At 46.9% G+C, this 21807-nt stretch overlaps 1 protein-coding gene across 23 annotated transcripts in view; it reads left to right on the top strand.

The window, feature by feature from the left end:
- The window catches only part of KALRN (kalirin RhoGEF kinase), an 809955-nt gene that overhangs the window by 726701 nt on the left and 61447 nt on the right, over nucleotides 1-21807 (top strand). For all 23 annotated transcript variants that reach the window (XM_055128078.1, XM_055128085.1, XM_055128081.1 and 20 more), the window contains 10 exons: nucleotides 3428-3558; nucleotides 8020-8086; nucleotides 9768-9871; nucleotides 9999-10068; nucleotides 10352-10438; nucleotides 11930-12022; nucleotides 13911-13961; nucleotides 15063-15140; nucleotides 18656-18841; nucleotides 19180-19351. In XM_055128078.1, the coding sequence (XP_054984053.1) occupies nucleotides 3428-3558; nucleotides 8020-8086; nucleotides 9768-9871; nucleotides 9999-10068; nucleotides 10352-10438; nucleotides 11930-12022; nucleotides 13911-13961; nucleotides 15063-15140; nucleotides 18656-18841; nucleotides 19180-19351 (1039 nt within the window). The remainder of the gene's footprint in view (nucleotides 1-3427; nucleotides 3559-8019; nucleotides 8087-9767; nucleotides 9872-9998; nucleotides 10069-10351; nucleotides 10439-11929; nucleotides 12023-13910; nucleotides 13962-15062; nucleotides 15141-18655; nucleotides 18842-19179; nucleotides 19352-21807) is intronic.

Raw genomic sequence — 21807 nt, 5'->3', positions numbered from 1 at the left:
CTCTCTTTAATATAGTACTGGAAGTATTAGCAATAGCCATCAGGCAAGAAAAAGATATTAAGGGGATTCAGATCGGAAAGGAAGAAATCAAGCTCTCACTATTCGCAGATGATATGATACTATACCTAGAGAAGCCTAAAAGCTCTAGTAAGAAACTCTTGGAAACAATTGACCTGTACAGTAAAGTCGCAGGCTATAAAATCAACACCCAAAAATCCATGGCCTTCCTATATGCAAACAATGAGACAGAGGAAAGGGACATGAAAAAAGCAATCCCGTTCACAATCGTGCCCCAGAAAATCAAATACCTTGGAATCAGCTTAACTAAAGAAGTAAAGGACCTCTACAAAGAAAACTATAAAACTATAAAACTCTACTCCATGAAATAAAAGAGGACATGAGGAAATGGAAACATATCCCCTGCTCATGGATAGGGAGAATAAATATTGTCAAAATGGCAATACTCCCCAAAGCATTATACAGATTTAATGCGATTCCTATAAGGATACACATGTCATTCTTCAAAGAAATGGATCAAGCAATCCTGAAATTCATATGGAACAACAAACGCCCACGGATAGCTAAAACAATTCTTGGGAAAAAGATGATGGGAGGCATCACCCTCCCCAACCTTAAACTCTACTACAAAGCTGTAACAATTAAAACAGCATGGTACTGGAACAAAGGCAGAGCCGAAGACCAATGGAACAGGGTGGAATATCCCTACAAACAACCTCAAGTGTATGATCATCTAATCTTTGATAAGGGAGCAAGAGATGTGAAGTGGAGCAAGGAAAGCCTCTTTAACAAATGGTGCTGGCACAACTGGACAACCACATGCAAAAAAATGGGCTTAGACCTCGACCTGACACCATGCACAAAAGTCAGATCAAAATGGATTAAAGACCTCAACATCAGACCACAAACCAGAAGGTACATTGAAGACAAGGTCGACAAAACCCTCCACGATATTGAAGATAAAGGTATCTTCAAAGATGACACGCAACTGGCTAGCCAAGTGGAAACAGAGATCAACAAATGGGACTACTTTAAACTAAAAAGCTTCTGCACCGCAAAAGATACAGTGACCAGAATACAAAGACTATCTACAGAATGGGAAAGGATTTTTACACAGTACCCATCAGATAAAAGGTTGATATCAATGGTATATAAAGCACTAGTTGAACTCTACAAGAAGAAAACATCCAACCCCATCCAAAAATGGAGTGAAGACAGAAACTTTTCCAAGGAAGAAATATGAATGGCCAAAAGGCACATGAAAAAGTGCTCTACATCACTAATCATCATAGAGATGCAGATCAAAACAACCATGAGATACCACCTCACACCACAGAGACTAGCACACATCCAAAAGAACAAAAGCAACCACTGTTGGAGAGGATGTGGGGAGAAAGGGACCCTTCTACACTGCTGGTGGGAATGCCGACTAGTTCAGCCCTTTTGGAAAACAATATGGATGATTCTTAAAAAATTAGAGATTGAGCTCCCATTTGACCCAGCAATACCACTGCTGGGAATATATCCCAGAGGAGCAATAAAGTATAGTCAAAATGACATCTGCACTTATATGTTCATCACAGCACTGTTTACAATAGCCAGAATCTGGAAAAAACCGAAGTGCTCTAGAACAGATGACTGGTTGAAGAAACTTTGGTACATCTATACAATGGAATACTATTCAGCTGTTAGAAAAAATTAGGTCATGAAGTTTGCATATAAGTTGATCAGCCTGGAAAGTATCATGCTAAGTGAAATGAGTCAGAAAGAGAGAGACAGACATAAAAAAGATTGCACTCATCTGTGGAATATAGAATAATATACTAGGAGACTAACACACAAAAATAGTATAAATATGTACCAGGAGGTTGACTCCATGGCTTGGAGGCTGGTCTCTCATTCTGGGCAACTCAGAGAAGGGAACACCAAGTAAAATGTGGTTGGAGGTCATGCGGGGGAAGGGTGATGCATGCCGAATGTAGACTAGAGACTGAACGCAATGGCCACGCAACACCTTTATTGCAAACCACAACACCTAATCAGAGAGAAAACAAAAGGGAATACCCTGCCATAGTGGCAGTGTGGTGGTGGTGGGGGGGAAAACGGGACTGGGGAGGGTGGGAGGGATGCTGGGTTTACTGGTGGTAGAGAATGGGCACTAGTGAAGGGATGGGTTCTCGAACTCTGTATGGGGAAAACATGAGCACAAAAATGTATAAATCTGTAACTGTACCCTCACGGTGATTCACCAATTAAAAATAAATAAATTATTAAAAAAAAGATCAGAGGAAAGAAAGCAGATGTTATAGAGAAGGGATCACTAAGAAAATTATGGCTGGAGGAACCAATTGGGATGGGAGATGCATGCCGAAAGTAGATAATGGACCAAACATGATGACCTCTCAGTGTCTGGTTGCAAGCTATAATGCCCAAAAGTAGAGAAAGAGTATGGGGAATATTGTCTGCCATAGAGGCAGGGGGAGGGTGGGAAAGGGGGGTATACCCAGGATATTGGTGGTAGGGAATGTACTGGTGGAGGGATGGGTATTCGATCATTGTGAGATTGTAACCCAAACAAAAGCTTGTAACTATCTCATGGTGATTCAATAAAATTTTAAAATTTTCAAAAAAGAAAAGAAAAGAAAACTACTGCGCCACCACCGTGATTCTGACTGATGTGCAGGACAGTTGCAGGACCACAGGTGTAAGAGACAGAAGAATTCTGTGTTGGAAATCTGTAGAAAAGAGACATCTGATTTATAAAGAATTTGCATAGGACTATTTTAGGTGACTCGCTAAGATCATCAGTGGGGCTAGAGAGATAGCATAGCACGTAGGGCGTTTGCCTTGCACGCGGCCGACCCAAGTTCTATCCCCAGCATCCCATATGGTCCCCTGAGCACCACTAGGGGTAATTCCTGAGTGCAAGAGCCAGGAGTGACCCAAAAAGAAAAAAAAAACGAAGCTGATTTAAGCAAAGCTGATTGTAGCAAGCTTGTTCTATCATTGCCTCTGTTTTGTCACATTGTATTTGGTGGTCCTTCCACTGATTATCTTCTGTAATTGCTTGTTTAGCGTGAGATTGTGATGATTAGCTTCACCCTTGGATGTCTTACTCAGAGGTAGCCGTTGACAATTTCCATTATGTCCAGGAAATTGGCAGCACAGAGATGCCAAGTGCAACCTAATTGCTAAGAAGACACAACTGGCTGTGGGTGAGGGTGGGGTTCCATCCTCTTCCATGCTGCAAGAGGATGGAAGCCCCTGGTTTCTGAGTGCATCCCTGAGGTGGGGTAGGGAAGCCTTGCAAGGGAGAGGATGGGGAGCCGAGGGCACGGAGGGAGAAGAGGACTCCGGGGTTGACTTCTCAGTGTGCCCTTCTCTGAGACCTTTTGTCTTCTCATTTCAGAGTCTGGAAGGAGGCTCCTACCGAGGGAGCTTGAAAGACCCCACAGGCTGCCTGAATGAGGGAATGAGCCCTCCCACACCTCCTAGAAACCTGGAAGAAGAACAGAAAGCCAAGGCCCTGAGAGGCAGGATGTAAGTGGTGTCCACAGTGTGCATTCTGGGCATGTGTGTGGTGGCCAACAGGCAAAGGACTCAGGAACCTTGGGGGAGAATGAGGACTAGTTCCCCTCCTCCAGGTGCTTGTGCTACTGTCATTCACTCTAGGGATCTCTGTAGTGTGGCACTGATGAACCGTGAGCCGCCGTGGCACTGACGTCATGCGGTTGGGCAGAAGCTGTCAGGGACAGACTACCGTTGTAGCTGTTAAAAATCAGAATAATGCTGATGGAAGGGAGAATACCAAGTTCAGGGACCAGGACACAGAGGCAGTGGGTCTGGATAATCTTAGAATTTACATCAGAGAGTGTGACAGAGGTCCCTGAGGTGATGGAGCAGAGGGCACTGCCTGTCTCCTGGCAGAGCAGAGGCCACTGTTTCTCCAGTTTCCATTTTGCATCCCTGTGTGGATTTAGTATCTAGAGAATATCCTCTCCCTTTTGAATGGTTAGGGTAAACAAAATTCTTTGTGCAGTCTGGTTCATAAAACTCCACTCAAGATTTGAGTTATCCACATTCAGGTGAGAACAATCTGCTATTGGATTTAGAAGATATCAGATAGCATTAATGCAAAGCCACAATCCTCTAAAATTCTAGTTTTCTCATTTAGGGTTTGAGTCAGTTTGGGAAGAAGAGCTATGAGTAAGTGTGGCCATAACTTGCTGTCTGAAAGATTGTAAGCTCAGGACTAGTTGGGGGGGGAGGTTTAAAGGCCAGGTCTGTGCTCATTAGCCTGTCTTTCCCGCTCCCCTCCCTGTCCCTCAGCCGATTCAGCAATTCTTTAATGTGGTCCTAGACATGAAAATTAGCAAAAGTAAATGAGGTGACGTCCTTCTGTTATCTGAATTTAACAGAATATTTATTAACTTTCTATGGAAATACAGCCAGAGCTTGACTTAAGAGACAGACTTTTCACCTCATAGGGACGTATAAACCCTCCAGCTTCATATATGACCCCATCAACACTCAGAGAAACCCCAGGAATGACATAGAGAAATGTCATCCCTGAGGAAAATGTCCTAGTAATTATACAAAACTGATCCTCCTTAGCATCTCCAGGTGATTTTGCAGAGATGAGGGAGATTGGAGCAGAGGTGCCAGTCTCACCAGACCACCACAAACTTCTATCAGGGAAATAAAAGCTTCTACAAAGAAAGTAACCTGTGAGGTGGCAGGTGGCCCTAACCTGTCACTGCTCTTGTGACCCAGATTGAACAAGTCTGAGCAGACTGTAGGCTGTTGCCCTGCTTTCAGACATGACACTGTATGATTCTGCTCTAACAGTGAAGTTTGCCACCACTTTCACCCACCTTCTTCATTTCATTTCCCTCTGCTGACTCTCACCCCAGTCTATGCCTCCCTACATTCTGAGTGATGCTGAAAATCTAACTGTTAAAATCACTCATCCCCTGCTATCTATTGTCTTCATCAATGGCCACAGTGGGAGACAGGATGTAGAGTGTTTTATGGTCATTCCTGTGTGACTCTGGGGACTGAGGAACCCGAAGACTGAGAGTCTATTCAGGAAGAAATGTGTGTTCTGTGGAGAAAAGATGAAAGTGAACAGTAGTCCAGAGGGGAAAACTATGAGATAGACTTAATTATCTTCATATTTTAGTCATTCATTTCATTAATTCATAAAATATTTGTTGGATGCCTGTTGTGCATCAAGTGCTTCGAATACATCAGGGTGAAACCAGCAGAAGTCCTGGAGATCAGAAGTCCTGGGTCTCGTGGCAAGTGTATATTCTAGTAGGAGAAATAATATTATAAAGGAAACGAAAAGTAAGTTATGCAGAAGCTAGGGAAAAACAGAGCTAAGTAGGGGAGATGGGGAGTATGAGTGAGACTATATTCCTAGTTAAATTGGGGGTGGAGAGAAGGCTGGAGTCCTTGCATTGCATGCAGGAGGCCTGGTTCCTTCCCTCCCATGACATGGCCCCCGACTGTCACACCAGGACTTTCCCCAAGCAATGCTGGGTGCGACTCAAAATAAGTAAGTACATTTACTTATTTTCTGACATTTGTAAGAAAAAAGAATTTGCTACAGAATTAGTGGTTAGCTGTCAAGGATAATAATTTTGTAGCAACTTTGAAAAAAAATTAAAAAACACTCTAATTCTTACTTTCATATCATGTTTATTGTTTTCCATTCCCCTCTAGGTTGTATTCTCTCTGAAAGTATACATTGGTCTTTGTTAAATTAATTGATGCATCCATCCCTAGCATCTAGAAAAACAGTACTGGACATATAGCATTATTAATAAATGTTGTTTTATTTAAAAAAAATTGTAGCAGTGTAAAGGTTCTGTGGGAATTTTCTGTGGAAGACCACTAATTCCCATCACTGAGAACCACATGTTACAAGGAGTTTGTTCTGACCTATAGCTGGAAAAATTGTACTGGACAAAAGAATCCCATTTACTTTGGGAGATGGAGAGATAGTACAGCGAATAGGGCATTTGTCTTGCACACAACCAGCCCAGATACCCCTGGCACCAGGAGAAGGTCTCCCACACCCCACCAGGAGTAATCTCTGAGTACAGAGTCAGGAGTAAGGCTTGTGCACAGCTGGGTGTGGTCCATTAAATATCCCAAAATAAAAAATAACTGACCGTAAAAAAATACTTTACCAATTAGTTATGCATTACCTCATGGAATCTTTTGAAATCTTTTTAACCTTTCGGGAAGACAATTTCAGAATGTCCTTCAGTCTGTCACTGTCACCCCAAGAATTTCATAAACTCTTCAAGCTAGGAGATGCTGGGTTGGTGTGTGCAAGACAAGTACTCTATCTTCTGTACTGTCTAGAGGCCAGAAAACCCAAGTCAGGCCTCCATCTGGCAGCAGATAACCAGAATAAAAATATCACCCCCAGACAGAGCTGAGCCTCTGTCCAGAAGACCTCTCAGTCCCAAACTCCCACTCAGTGCTCCTGCGGGTTTTCCTTTGCCACCTTCTATGCAGTGGTTACTCAGGCCATGCTAAATATATAGTGAAATGCTTTTATTTGGCCTTGCCAGTTCCTTCCTGTGGCTACAACACACGATTGTCTGTGTCAGAGAGAGGGAGCGGGTTGGAACGCTGGACATGCTGATAAAGAAGCATGTGTTTCTTTAGTTTCCTTCTCATCACCCCAGCACCCCATGCCCGGGCACTCGGGAGCTGATCTGTGCTGATCTGTGCCACATAGAACAAGAATTTTAGATGAATTGCTTCCTGGGTTATATATAGCCTTTGGCATATAAGAACTCTCTTCCTAATGCCTCTTGGTCCCAAAAATCGCAATTTTGTGGCTGCAAACAAAACTCTCAAATTTAGATAAAATTACTAAATTACTCCAGTTACTCCCATGGAGTCCAGCCCACCCCTGCACACAGCCAAGGCATTGTGTGTGCAGTTCTTTACTGGTGCGCAAAAAGGAAGAAAGAGGAATGTTTGAGATTGAGCCTCAGGGACTCCATAGAGCCAGCCTGAGAGCTTAAATGTTGACACCTGCACATGTCCCCAGTGGCCCACACTTGAATGTGATTAACACAAATTGCTGTGCCGGTGTCAGTGTGTTAGGTTGGAGCAGTACCAGTGAAAGGGCAGCCACTGGGTCCAAATCCAACTCTGCTACTCACTTTGTCATCTTGGACGAGTGACCTACCCTTTCTGCCTTGGTATTTTTATTTCAGTAAAAAAGGACTAACACCACCACCTGGCATGTTATAAGCAAGAGAAAAACCAGATGAAGCAACTAGCACAAGTTGTTCTCAGAGGAAGAAACCGTTAACCAGGAAGAAACCAAGAAAGCCAATGTCCTTGCAGTGTTCAGTCCTACATCCGACAGTGGGTGGGAGGGTGCTGCCTTCAAAGCTGTGATTATGGAATATCTGCTGTCAATCTTTCTGGCCGTGACTGAGGATTTTGCAGCCCAGTTGCCATGGATACCTAGCTAAATAATTGTAGCTTCTGGATCTCAAAAGCTTGACTTGAATGTCAGTGCTTCTGAGGCCTTTAAGGTTGGCTGGCAAAGAAATGATTTTCTCCTGTTGTTAAGTAAAGAGCAGAGCTGAAATGAAGAAAGAAAAGTCTTGCATTGATGCCTTGGCTCGAAATGCTCATGGTCCCAATATGCCAGAGTGGCCATTACTCCCTTGCACCAGGCAAGGGAGGCAGAAGCCTAGGGAGCAGGAAGATGAAAGCTCATGTGCCTCATTCTGGACTACCTAGTGCCTTCTGGGAGGGCCCTCTCAGCCTCTGTACCCTTCACTCTTCAGTGGGAGCCTCTTCTAGAAAGATTTAGCACCTTCCCAACAGGTGCTAAGAGTGGGGTTGGTGGTCTTGATGACAAGGTGCTTAACCATAGTTCAAGTTCAAGTGAACTTGAACTATGAAAATTTCTTGTTTCCCCATTAAGAAGAACCTCATTTTTCTTCATCTTCCACTCAGGTTTGTCCTGAATGAGCTGGTACAGACAGAGAAAGACTATGTCAAGGATCTGGGGATTGTGGTGGAGGTGAGTAGATGGTTCAGGGGACCTTGTGGCCTCCTAGCCAGGGCCCTATTGGATCTTACCTCAGCCACTGTGTTTTGATTTGAGGGCGGCATCAGTTTTCATCTTACGTGGTATTTGCAGAAATGAAACTGGAATTGGCAGTAAATGCAATGGAAAATACAAGCTGAGTTTTACATTACCCCTTGAAATAATAGAATGTAGTTTAGAGGGAGAGGGGGCCTTCCAGTGGATAGCATTCTAGGAAGCCTAGTGGTCTGAGCCATGTCTTTTACACCTTATTTCATGTGACCAAAGTGTTGGTCCTAAGAGAATCTCCTTGGTATGTTTTTATTTTTATTAGGACACTGTGATTTACAAAGTCGTTCACAATAGAGTTATTTCAGGCATGCAGTACCCATGGAAGCATATATTCTTCACAACAGGGGGCTGCCAAGGGCACTCAGCAGCCTCGGAGCTTGCATTCTTCATAAAGTTTCAGATGAGTTTTTGTGTTACCAAGAGGACAAAACCAGCAGTGATAGGGCTGCAGCCACAGTCAACTCAATAGCGAATGAAACAGCTCTCCCCATGGAAGTTACTTGGGGAAATTTAGATGCTTGCATGAGGAAGTAAGTGGGCACTTTATCAGTGTTTTTCAACCCTTCTGTCCCTGAGGACTGGTGCTGGGCTGTGGACTGGCAGGATGAAACCTCTGGTTTTGATGGCCTCACCCTGTTGTAAGGCACCTTCAGTGAAAGGATGTGAGCTCTGGAAGCTGCATGTGCATTATCTCGTTATTTTCCACCTTCTTTTATTGGGCCTATCTTGTGAAATCTGCTGACTTGCAGTGTTTTATTTGCTTATCCTGAACCTTGGCCATATCTATCTATATGCCAGGCTAACCTGGCATGTGAACTATCTGAATCCTAACTTGTGAAAAGTTTCTCTTTCCGGGGGAGCATCGGGTGTGGCAGAAAAGGGTATAGCAACCACCACATGCAGCGCGACCAAGGGATAGAGGCCTCGCCTTGGAGACTGGCACCCAGAGGAGTCAGACATCAGTGGTATGATTCTGAAACAAGTTGCAGGGCTCTGGGACCTTGGCATTCCATCTGCCAGACACAGAGCAGCACTGCCATGCCACTTCCAACATTTTAAAGCTAAAATCAGGCTATTTTTGAAAGCATTTTATAGAACCTGAAGTTAAGGCATATTATAACTTATTTCTAAGACAGGTGCTTCTGATTCTGAGACCTTAAAGGCATAATTAAGATGCATTGATGACAGGAAAGGGACCGAGGATTTGTTTCCTCTTTGTGCTTCCTTTATTATTATGGAAGTTCCTTGGTCTGCACTGATATGAGGTGTCAGGTGTGCAGAGTATGCCCATGTTCTGGCTTGGGTTCTTATTCTGATTGTGTCTGGAAGGAATCCGGGACCTCCCACATGGCAGACCTACATTCTACCATGGACTGTATCTCCCATGTTGTTCTGTTTGCTGAAGGGTCTGGAGACTACCAGGGACCCAGAATTTCATAAACATCTTGCCAGTCATTCTGGACGAAGTCCCTGCCCTGGTTGAGGCAAAAGAGCCCCCAACAGTACAGTCTCCAGATCCCAGAGTGGAGAACAGGAGCCGGCAGGGGGTGCAGCCAGCCCTAGCCCATGGATGTGCAGCTCACGCTTGCCCCTTTGCCTCCAGGGCTTCATGAAGAGAATAGAGGAGAAGGGGGTTCCCGAAGACATGCGGGGGAAGGATAAGATCGTGTTTGGGAACATCCATCAGATCTATGACTGGCACAAGGAGTAAGTGCTGGGGAGCCCTGTGGAGGGGCGGAGGCCCAGGTAGGGAGCCCCTTCTGTCCCCCGCTCCCAGAGGAGGAGGCCTGAAGGACAACGTGGCTTTCTTCTCTTGTCCCCTGCCGGCCTTCAGCTTTTTCCTGGCTGAACTGGAGAAGTGCATCCAGGAGCAAGACAGATTGGCCCAGCTCTTCATCAGACACGTGAGTACCACCCCCTCCTGCCGCCCTCTCCATCCAGGCTGGGAAGCACTGCTCTCTGCTGTGCCCCAGGGCACGCCTCTGAGTCCTGCTGGCCTCCAACCCTTTGGGCACCTCACAAGATGGGTGCTGGGTGTGACCGCCCACATTCCCTCTCCAGGCCCTGAGAGGTGACTCCCTCGGTGACCCCCCAGAGTTTCCCCTGATCCCTCCTTTCTGTGTGGACCAGAGGGGTCTCTGTGCTTGAGACATGTGATGCTGAGTGTCTGCTTCTCTGCCTCTGCAGGAGCGGAAGCTGCACATCTATGTGTGGTACTGCCAGAACAAGCCACGTTCTGAGTACATCGTGGCTGAGTATGACACCTACTTTGAAGTAAGCTGCTGCGCCAGAATGCGGGGAAGGATTGGTGCTGGGAAGAAGCTCAAGTCCAGACAGACAGATTTGGAAACCCCAGTCAGGGCTGGAGGGATAGTGCATTGGGGAAGGCAATTGTCTTGCAATGTAACCAATCCTGCGTGATCCTAAGAACCGCATGGTCCCCCCAAGCACTGCCAGGGGTCGATATTATGCCAGGAAAAGTACCTGAGCAGTGCAAGGTATGACCAGAAGGGAAAAAATTAAAACAAAATGGAACCACCCCCAGAGCCCAGGGTATGACTCTCCAGGACAGTGCCTGACTGGCCTGTGTGAGCCCCTGGGTTTGATCCCAGAATGGCAAAAACAGGCACTGGTGGCTGGAGAGAGAGTGTGGAAGGTAAGATGCTTGCCTTGCATAAAGCTGGCAGATTCCAGCATCACCAGGAATAAGCCCTGATGCTTGGAATAAGCACCACCAAGTATAGCCCTAAATACCACCCCCCCCAAAAAAAAAAACAACACTGCCATCCATCCACAGGACTGGTTGGCAGCCTCAACAGAGCAATTTGGCTGGAGCGATAGTACAGCGAGTAGGGCGCCTGCCTTGTATGTGGGTTGATCCCTGGCATTCCATATGATCCCCTGAGCACTACCAGGAGTAATCCCTGAGTGCAGAGCCAGGAGGAGCTCAGGTGTGGCACCAACTCCCCTCCCCGCCAAAACAAACCAACTAAACAAACAGCAATTTATGTCCTAGCAAAAGTCTTCTGAGTTCCTTTGCGTTGGAGACACCAAGGTGTCAGGGGGGCTGAGGGGTGGCACTGGCCATTGCTTGCAGGATGACCCTGGGCCACAGATGCTTCTCTGTGCGTGACCCTGGGGCAGATGGTGCCTGCGCACTCCCTTACCCCCTCAGCAGAGTTGACTGTGGACACTCATTCTCTTCTGCCCCATTCCCAGGGGTTCTGCCAACACCTCTAAGTGCTTGTCTTGCCGCCGCCTGGAAGTGTCTATTTTGCTGAAGGAGAGGCGACACTCTCACTGGGAAAGAGCCCTTGGCAAGTGTTGGCAGACCCGAGTGGTGGCCCCATCCAAAGAGAAGTCCTTCACTCCTTCCGGGAGAGTGGAAGGACAGAGGCCCTTTCCACACTGGTCCCCGTGCCAGAGGGCTGTGACAGTGACAGATTAGGAGTGCACCTCTCAGGTGAATGCATGACTCTAAGTTTTTCTATTTCATTTATGGTCTTGGGGCCACACCTGATGGTTTTCCACTGGCTCTGAGCTCAGGGATCATCCTTAGCGGTGCTGGGGGACCATATAGGGTGCCAGGGACACAGAGCCTGGGTTGGCCTCATTCAAGGCAAATGCCCTCCCCTCTCTCCCCTCCATGACTCCTACTTTATTGGCAAAAGGAAGCGCTATCTTCCCGGGCTCAAACCCTGACCCAGAGCACCCCAGTTTCCCAGTTGCTTCTTTTCTCCCTCACCTAGCTTTCTTGTGTTCCAGGAAGTCAAGCAGGAAATCAACCAAAGGCTCACACTGAGCGACTTCCTCATCAAACCCATTCAGAGAATAACAAAGTACCAGTTGCTCCTCAAGGTAAGTGAACAGGAAGCAGAAGCCAAGCTGGAGGGGCCTCTTGGGATCCTGTATTGGGGAGCTGGTGATTAGCCCCATCTCCCTCATCATTATCCCCTGAGCCAGGGAGGGATGCTGTGAGTGCTTTTCCTGTCTGTTGCCTACTTGTGTCAACTTAACCCCTCAAAATTGTTCCTGCTTTTAACATTGGTTAGTGTTTGATTTGTTTTCTCAATTTACTCTTTCTTTCTCATGATCACTAACTACTTGGTATCTAGTCTTACACACACACACACACACACACACACACACACACACACACACGAAAAACACAAAGAGGATAAAGTCAGAGTAGAATAGAAGGAAAAGAGACAGCACGCCAGGCCTCGGGAAGCTTGTCTGAAGTGACCTGTCTGTGGCACTGTTGGCCTGGGTGTGTGTTTGTGGGTGTGGTCAGGGTCACACCCAGTGCTTCACACATGCCCTTGCACCCTACTGCAAAGCCACAGCCCAACCTCGAATTTGCTTTTTCAAAGGTTTCATTTTTTCTGTTGTTTTAATGTGTTTACTAATTTTTTAATGTAGACAAAAGCCACAACTGCTAATACAATTCTAGAATTGAAACTGATTAGATAACAAAGCTCCAGTATTAAAATTGATAAGTTTAAAAATCAATTTTTATGTCAAAATTGTATCTCATCACATGGTTGGTAAGTCCTTGTATAAGGATTTACTAAGCTGTTTGTTGCTAGTTGAGCCTTCTGTGGTATTGTTTTTCTTTGTTACGTTTAGTTGCATCAATGTTACTTTCCCATCTAACTTGGTGCACTTCTAAATTTCAATACTGAAATTTCAGTATTGAGGGGTTTGGAGGTATTGCACAGCCACAGATGCAGCATCGTGGTCCAGAAGCTTCAGGATTTCTGGTGCAGGCCACTGAGTTGATATGGTGGTGCCTAGTGGGGGTGGTTGTGGAAGCCGCTTCTGAAAGTACAGGCCTGGGGGAGACAGTGCCAGGTGGAGGAAGCTGGACAACCCCATTCTGAGAAGACCCCAGAGTTCCCAGCCTGGACACTGGGGTACCTGAAACTTCCCAGTCTGTATCTCTGCAGAGAGTAGTAGTGAAACCATGGAGTTGAACTGCTGGTGTGACGGCAATGGTGGGGTGTGGGTGTGGCTGCCAGGCCTGTCCCCTCTGGAGGGTGCCGCAGAGTTTTCAGCCTGACTGTGTGGGACAAGTGTGTCCACGAATATTAGCCATTTGACTTGCATTCCTAAGAGATGCAGCTGTGAATTGGTAGAGCAGGTTGGTGAGTGAGACAACAGGGTGGCAGCTGCGGGTGGTAGGGATGGCTGCTGGCCTGGAAGTCAGGGGGTGGGGGGGGCGTTATGTTGTTTGGGGGCATGTTCAGAGTTTACTCCTGGCTCTGTGCTGAGGGATCACTCCTGGTGGGTCTCTGAGTACCTTCTGGGGTGCCAGGGTTTGAACCTGGGCCGCCACCTACAAGGGAAACACCATGCCCACTAGCCCAGTAGCACTCCAGCCCAAGGTTTCAGAGAGAAGGAAAATGGTTTCATTTGGTTTGTACCAGAAACAGGTCATAGAAACAGGAGATCTCACCTTTCTCCCAGTCTGCCTGGCCTATTCCCTCCCTTCCTCCCCACACGCTTTCTCTGGTGTCCTGCTCCCACCGCCTTTTCCGTAGCTGTAGTCTGGGAATTGTGTCCTGGGGTTTTCTCTGTGCTGTCTTGTGGCCTGTGACTCATAGCTGCGTATCTCTGCTACTATGAAGCCCTGCCGTTCTGTGTGGGAAGGCAAGTCTTCTGGCTGCTTCCATGTTGCCATGAGGCTCTCAGGCCAAGAGATTTCATCCTCCCCACGCCCTTCTCTGCTTTCTTCTGTTGCTAGGACTTCCTGAGATACAGTGAGAAGGCCGGTTTGGAGTGCTCAGAGATTGAGGTGAGTTTTCTGTGTGCATTCTGGCTGTTGGGCGAGCCAGTGTTGAGTGAAAAGGGGAAGGCGGTCACTGGCAAGTGAGGGTCTGGCTACGTCCTGACAGCAGCCCCCCATAAGCAGCTGCTCGGCAAGATGAGCCATGGAGAGTCATTTTGTTTTATTTCATTTGAGAGGCTTGGGATCATCCCCAGTAGTGCTCAGGGTATCCTCCCAGCTCTGTGTTCAGGGTATGCTCCCCATGATGCTGAGGAACCATGCAGTGCTGGGGTCAGACGGGGTTGGCCTCTTGCAAAGCTCCTTACCCCTGTCCTATTTCTCGGCCCATGAATTTAATGAGCACATCAAGCCTTTTTGAGAACATGAGAATTCTGTCCTGGGCCAAACCCGAGGTTCTCCCTGCTGGGGTTCTCCCTACAGACCCCAGGCCCATGGGTGACATGGGCAGAGATGGGCTCTTCCCCGGTGAGGCTTGAGTCATGAATCTTAGAACTCGTGACAGAGAAGACTGAGGGAGGCCTTGGAGGCGTCTTCACCCCATGGGGGCTACTTTAAGCCAGAGGGAACGCAGACCATTCCACACATTATTTTAGGTTAAAATCGCTAGCATTTCAAATCCAGGCCAAATTGTTGCTTGGGCAACCAGAAAACAACAAGAGGAAAGTTTGGGAAGGCAAGGGAATTGATAACCCAAAGTGGGGAGGTTGGGGAGGGTGCGGGAGAGGGCGTGTTGAGTAATGTCCTTCCCGATGTGGACACTGATTCAGGTGTGCCTGACGCTGCTGAACAGAGAACCCTGCACTCCTCCGAGCTTCCCTTCCCAGACTCACAGGGCAATCTGGAGAACCCTGTCTTTTTATATTTTTTAATGGTTTGGGGGTGACATCCAGCCATGCTCAGGGATTACTCCTGGCTCTGTGCTCAGGGACCATGCCTTGTCAGACTCTGGGGACCATACGTGGTGCCAGGGATCGAGCCTGGGTCAGCTGCATGCAAGGCAAGCGCCCTGTTCACTGTCCTGTGGCTCCAGCCCATTTTCCAGCCCAGAATGCCCTGATGTTGGTCCAGCGCACGGGCCTCACCCTGAGCCTCTGTTCTCTCCTACAGAAAGCAGTGGAGTTAATGTGCCTTGTTCCCAAACGCTGCAATGACATGATGAATCTGGGGCGCCTGCAGGGCTTTGAGGTGAGCCTTGACCGTCCTTCCCAGCCTGCAGAGCTGTACTTATTGGCAGCCGGAGACCCAGCCAGGAGGCGGCTTCCCCAGGGGCCTCGGGTCACGTTTCCCATGCCCCTTGGCTGGCTGTCCTGCCCTCCAGTTCCCTGCCTCGCAGAGGTAGGAGGTAAGGTGAAAGGCAGCCCATCCCACTGATGGCTCAGGGGCTCAGGACCCCAAAGGGCTGAAGGCTCTCTGTCCTGTGGACGTGGCAAGTCTCTTCCCTTTTCTTCTATGGGTGAGAAATGTGGGGACTAAGAGGGAGAGCAGGATGAAGGGAGCCGAGGAAATACTTTTAATTTTTGAGCATGTGATTCTAAGGAGTGTGTATATGAAAGGGTGGGCTTTTGTTTTGTTTTGTTAAATGAACATTTTCCAGAGTGTCATAATGAACCTTTCTGTTCTTGGAAGAAGAAAACTAGGTCTTAGGAGAAACTGCTAGATGCCTCCAGGATTTTTCTTTCCATGAATATTCTGGCTTGCTCCAGACTCCATCTTCCAGAACCGTAGGTCAAGGAGTGGCTTAAACAGAAAGAATGTTTACAGGAGCTGGAAGGCCTGAAATCTAGGTAGAGGTAGGGGTGGTTTCTTCTGTGGACCAAGAGGGAGGGCCTTGCTTCTCTGCTGCAGACGACTATCTGGATGCATCTCCTCTGTCTTTATAAATAACTGTGGATCCACACTTCCTGTTTCATAAGGACGTCAGTCTTACAGAATTTTCCCCAGTGCCTTTGCTTTCACTTAATTCCCTCTGTAAATACTCATCTGTCAAGAAGGCCGTGTCTTTCTTATAACATATGAGTTAGGAGCAGAGGAGTCTATTTAACCCATTAACAATAAAACTTTGAACTTTTGTATGTTTTGCATTGCTGGGCATCAAAACCAGACCCTCACTTATGAAAGGCAAGTCCTCTAGCTACTGAGACACATCCCCAGCCCAACAGTGAAGCTTTGAAGAGAAAATTGACTTTCCTACTATTAAATACATTTAAAACTTCCTCAGTGGCCATTGATTTTCTAGCCAAACCTTATTAACTAAAGATAGCCCATTTTGAATATTAACATAGAATCAAACTGATACCATTTTATCAGTTTAATATTTGTAGACCCCCTTAGAGAAAGAGGTTGATTATTAAATCCTGCTTCCAAGCAATCCTACAGCCTAAGGTTCATTTTGAGAGGGGCCCTCCCAAGCAGTGTTCCAGGGTGCCCAGAGCCCACACCAGCCAGGCTGAAGTTCCATGCTCCAGCCTAGGCACGTGGTGCTGCCTGAGTGCAGTGCTGCTGGAAGCTTGAGGGCCACACCCAGTGGTGCACAGGGGCCGTCCACCAGGACGAAACTCAGTAGTACTCAGGCCATGCAGTGACTGGGGACCAAACTCATGGCTGAGCATATGCCATGCATACATCTGACCATCTCTCTGACCCTGTGACTCATTAATTTTTGAGGAAAGGAATTCCTAGAAGTTGAGATCATTAAGAAAGTCATTTTTTTCTATCCAAACTAGAAGAGAGAATAGATATAAGGAAGATGGCTGCACAAATAAATGTAAGAGATACTATGTGATTTGGGTTCACTGGTTTGTTTTATGATCGTGTTCAGTCAGATTCTTCTCTGTGCCTTTCCTGCCCACATTGCTGTAACTGTGGGGTTTCTGTTCTCTGAGCTTGTGTTTCCTCGGCTCCCAGACACTGTGCTGGAGCAGAAGCATCGGTAAGGAGGCCAGTTGGAAGCAGAGCTGCATCCCGCCTTCATACAACAGTCACACAGATGGAATTTTACTCTGTCTCTCAGTGTCATGCCAAACCTGAGCTTCTCCTGGACAAACCAAGTTAAACATCCTTTTGCTCTAAACCTTCGTGTCCTCCTATGTTCTCCCCTTTCATCAGCTTGCCTTTCTCTTCATCTTTGAAGAAACTGACCACCCCCGGGAGAAATGGCATCTGGTTGCCCTGGGTAGCCCCTTCCTGAAAACTGAGTGGGGCCCCGATATTGGCCCAGGAAGACCACACTTGGGTGCTGTTGCTTTCGCCACCTCCTTTCTTCAGCAAGTCTGAGTCTAATTTTCATTAATTGGTTAATTGGTTCATGGAGAAGGACACTGACTGTACTTCTCACCATACATTCCTTCCCAGGTCCATGGCTGTGGACCAGGGAGAAGTAGGACCTTCACTTCGCTTCCTCGTTCCATAATCTTTTCAGCTTTCCCCTTTCATGTTGGCAGGACTGGAGTTGATGCTCAGGCTTTTATGTAATATTAATAGTGCTTTGAGAGCTTTGCTGGCTTGCTGGTCACTGGCTCCCTATTAACTTGGGACCAAGGTAGAAATAAGCCTGTTGAGCTACTGACCTTACAGTCCAGACAGGGCAGACATTTCTCAGGAACGTGAATGAACAATGGTCTGTTTGCACAGTAACATTTGGGACTAGGCATTACGTGCAGGCCATGGTGCATATTTGCTCTTAGGCATGAAAGCCATCAGTAACGAGAACCTCTGGCCACTGCCCTAAATGCCAGGCTCTTGATGAAGGCAGGAAAGTTCTCCATAGCACCTCTGAAGACATGCTGGCTGGGTCGACACAATTCCCTTGGTAGACATGAAAGATGTCTCTGAAAAGCTGATTAGAAACTGGCAGACAGAACATATTTCATCCAGCTCCTTGCCTAGCTGTCCAGCACCCTGGGAGCTGGGGCATTGTGAAAGCACCCCATACCTTTACCCCCAGTAGTCACTCCTGTTCTTTGTGATTTTAGTGCAAAGACACACCTTAAATCAATAAACCTCATTCCCTGCAATGCAGAAATTTCCTCTACCTTATCAGAAAACTCCTCTTACTGTGTATCACCCTAAAACTCACTTATGAAAGAGGGGATGTATTTTTGTAGAGGTGCCCAACTTTACCTGTCTATCTGGACCTCAGAATTTCCCCCTCCTACAATAATTGAATGAGAAAGAAGGGCCCTAACTTATCCACTCATTTGTAGTCCTATTTGCGACATCATTTCCCTTGGTCCCAGAGTAGCTCTGGTTTGTGGCCACATGAGTATCCTGGGTTCCTGGCCCAGGATGCATGTGTGGGAGTGGGGTGTATATTGGGGTGTGGTGTCTGAAAGGCTTGACTTTCTCAGAGCTCTAAGACAGAAAGAGGTCCAGGCATCACCATCTTTTCTTCCTCCTCCTCCTCCTCCTCCTCCTAATAATAATAATAATAATAATAATATAATAGTAACAGAACTAGGTGTATTCCCTGACCCTCTTTTTAAATAAATTTCTTACCTTCCTCTGACATTTTTTTCTGAAACTGTTGCTGCATTCTTTGCACGTAGAAAGGAAGTGATGTATGAGAGGGTGGGGAGGGGGAACTACATTCAGTCTCTTTCCAGAACCGTGAGGCTTGAGGTCCACACTTGGAGTGGACAAGTTTCTGTGATGGTCTCTGCGCCCTTTTGCACCTCCTTCACCCATGCTCTTCCCCCACCCAGGGCACCCTGACTGCGCAGGGCAAGCTGCTGCAGCAGGACACATTCTATGTGATCGAGCTGGATGCAGGCGTGCAGTCTCGGACCAAGGAGAGGCGTGTGTTCCTCTTTGAGCAAATCGTGATCTTCAGTGAACTGCTCAGGAAGGGGTCTCTCACCCCTGGCTACATGTTCAAGAGGAGCATCAAGGTGAGGGCCCCAGGGGGTGGAGTGGAAGAGCCACTCCCCTAGGTCTGAGGTGATCTAAGAGCCAGGAAGATATTTGACCTTATGACCTTCGTGCACAGAGAGTGAGTCTGTGAAAAGAAGTGACCGGCCTGGCCTGTCTCTGGGGTTATGGGGCAATGTTGCAGGTTCTCTTGGGTAAGGCCATTCACTCTAGGACAGAAACCCCTTATTTAGTGATTAGATCCATGGTAAAATTTTTGAAACAGCCTCTGAAATAAAAGCATTGAAGCACTGCAGTAGGAAGTGGATTTAAAAACAAAACACTTAAATGTGAAAAGGACCCATTTGCCTTCTTTCAGATGAATTACTTGGTCCTGGAGGAGAACGTGGACAATGATCCCTGCAAGTTTGCACTCATGAACCGGGAAACTTCAGAGCGGGTCATCCTGCAGGCCGCCAACGCCGACATCCAGCAGGCCTGGGTGCAGGACATCAGCCAAGTCTTAGAAACACAGCGAGACTTCTTAAATGGTAGGTCTGGGCCCGGCCTTTCCCAGGTTCATTCTTGTATGACCACACACACACACCCTTGAGCTACCTTGTATAGGTCACAGTGAGTGTCCAGAGCATGTCTTACTAGAAACTTTGAAGTGACTAGAAGTTTTCTGGATCTCAGTATACAAGTGGAAAGATCAGTTCAGAAGCCGGATCTTTCCAAAAGGACACACGCCCCCATACATGTGACCCTGTGGCTCTCTCGGCCAGTGTTAATAATGATGGCAAAGGTCCAAGCCCACATACCCTCTTTCTCCCAGGTGCCTACTGTCAGTGCATAGGTTTTTCCCATTTGGGGGCTTCTGGCTGGTACTCTCAGGGTTTTTTAGTGGTTTCTAGGGATAGCTGGAGTTTGACCCTTGAGTTTAAGCCTTGACAGTGTGAGAGCCTCAGTAAATCATCTTGCTAGCCAGCCTTACTGACCCTTTCGCAAATGACAGATGATTGCTAAATAAGTTTTAGCAGCTCCTTAAAGCTTCCCAAAATCAAGTGATGGTCACACAGAGAATTTAACTCTCTGTGGATCTTGCAATTGCTGGCTTATTTACATTCCTGTATATTTTTTCTGCCTGGGGATTTTCTCTACATCAGCTCAGCATGGATGGAGAAACAGATTTAAAATAGTGCTGATCTGCTGTATTGATGAGTTCATAAATTTTTGTCTGTAGAGAAGAGCTTGAAGTTTAAGGCAAAATATACCTCAGTATCTGGTCACAGCATACTCAGCAAGTATGTTTCTTGTGTACACACACACACACACACACACACAGAGCAACCACCATCAGCACTACCATCTCTGTACCAGTATCATGCAGGGATGCCACCTCTTCTTGTCTGTCCTGAGATCTTTGCTATATGGTAATATGTGTTCATGCTTGTATACATACATACATACACATGTACATACAGTGTGTTTGATATTTAACTCTTCTTGGCCAGTACTGGAATTTGGACTCTCGGATATGCAGAGCACTTACTTGCTCTCATAGATAGCTCAAAGAAGTGGTTAAAGGTGACTTTGGGCAAGGCATGATTTCTCCTCAATTGTCTTGTTTTATTAAATGTAGCAGTGATCTTCTGTGCCCACCCTGGAATGTTCAATGCTGTGTCAGCAGAAGGGGGTGGGGGGAGGAAAGTATTGCACAATTGTTTGTGATGCCAACCCTATGCTTGGTGAGGCTTTCCTACATCATGGTTATTTTGTTTGTTTGTCTGGGGGCCACACCTGGCGATGCTCAGGAGTTTCTTCCGGCTCTACTCTCAGGAATCACTTCCTGGAAAGCTTGAGAAACCATACGGGAAACCAAGAATGAACCCAGGTCAGCCACATACAAGGGAAGCATCTTACCCACTGTTCTATTGCTCCAGACCCTATCATGGTCATTAAAAAAAATACAAAGAAATTATATAGCAGTGAGCCATTAGTTTTGTTTGTTTGTTTGGGAGCCATACTTAGCAATAGTGAGGGTTACTCCTGGCTCTGCATTCAGGGATTACTCCCAGAAGTGCTCAGGGGGGACCATATGGGAATTTGGGGATCAAACTCAGATTGACCGCATGCAAGTAAAAGTGTCCTACCCACTGTACTATTCCTCTGGCCCTAAACCATGATTACTGTGGTTCCAGGAATCCTGGCATCGTTGCTTTAACCCCACCCCAGCCCCTTGCCTTACCTGTTTAAGGTAGAACGTTGCCCTTCAAAGCGAAGCTGCACTTACAGAGCACATCCGAAGGGTTGATTCTGGCCCCTCAATTATATCACAGTTTGGTTTTAAAAAAACCAAAACAAAACAAGAAGCTGGAGCGATACCATTGCCTTGCACACAGCCAACCCAAGTATGACCTGCAGGATCACATATGACCCCAGAGCACCACCAGGAGTGATTCCTGAGTGCAGAGCCAGGAACAAGCCCTGAGCATCATCAGATGTGGGCCCTTTACCAGAAAAAAAAAGAAAAAAAACCCTAGAACAAGTGATATCTTGTAACAGAATGGGAGACTAACATCCAAGAACAGCAGAGATAAGTACAGGAGGATTACTCCACAGCTTAGAAGCCGGCCTCTCATGCTGGGGGAAAAGGCAGCTCAGACAGAGAAGGGACTACCAAGTAAAGGGTGCTAGGAGGGCCCACTTGGGATGGGAGAGGCGGGCTAAAAGTAGACTGTAGACTGAACATGATGGCCACTTAATACCTCTACTGCAAGCCACAACACCCGAAAGGAGAGAGAGAGCAAAAGGGAATGCCCTGCCACAGAGGCGGGGTGGGGGCTGGGGGGTAGCAGGGTAGGGGTGGTGGAAGGGATGCAGGGACCATTGGTGGTGTAAGATGGGCACTGGTGGAGGGATGGGTACTCAATCATTGTATGACTGAAACACCAGCACAAGAGTTTGTAAGTCTGTAACGGTAGTAATGGTACCCCCATTGTGATTC

This window comes from Sorex araneus, chromosome 2, assembly GCF_027595985.1.
Source record: "Sorex araneus isolate mSorAra2 chromosome 2, mSorAra2.pri, whole genome shotgun sequence".
NCBI lineage: Eukaryota > Metazoa > Chordata > Mammalia > Eulipotyphla > Soricidae > Sorex > Sorex araneus.
This window is presented reverse-complemented; position numbering and strand designations above follow the sequence as displayed.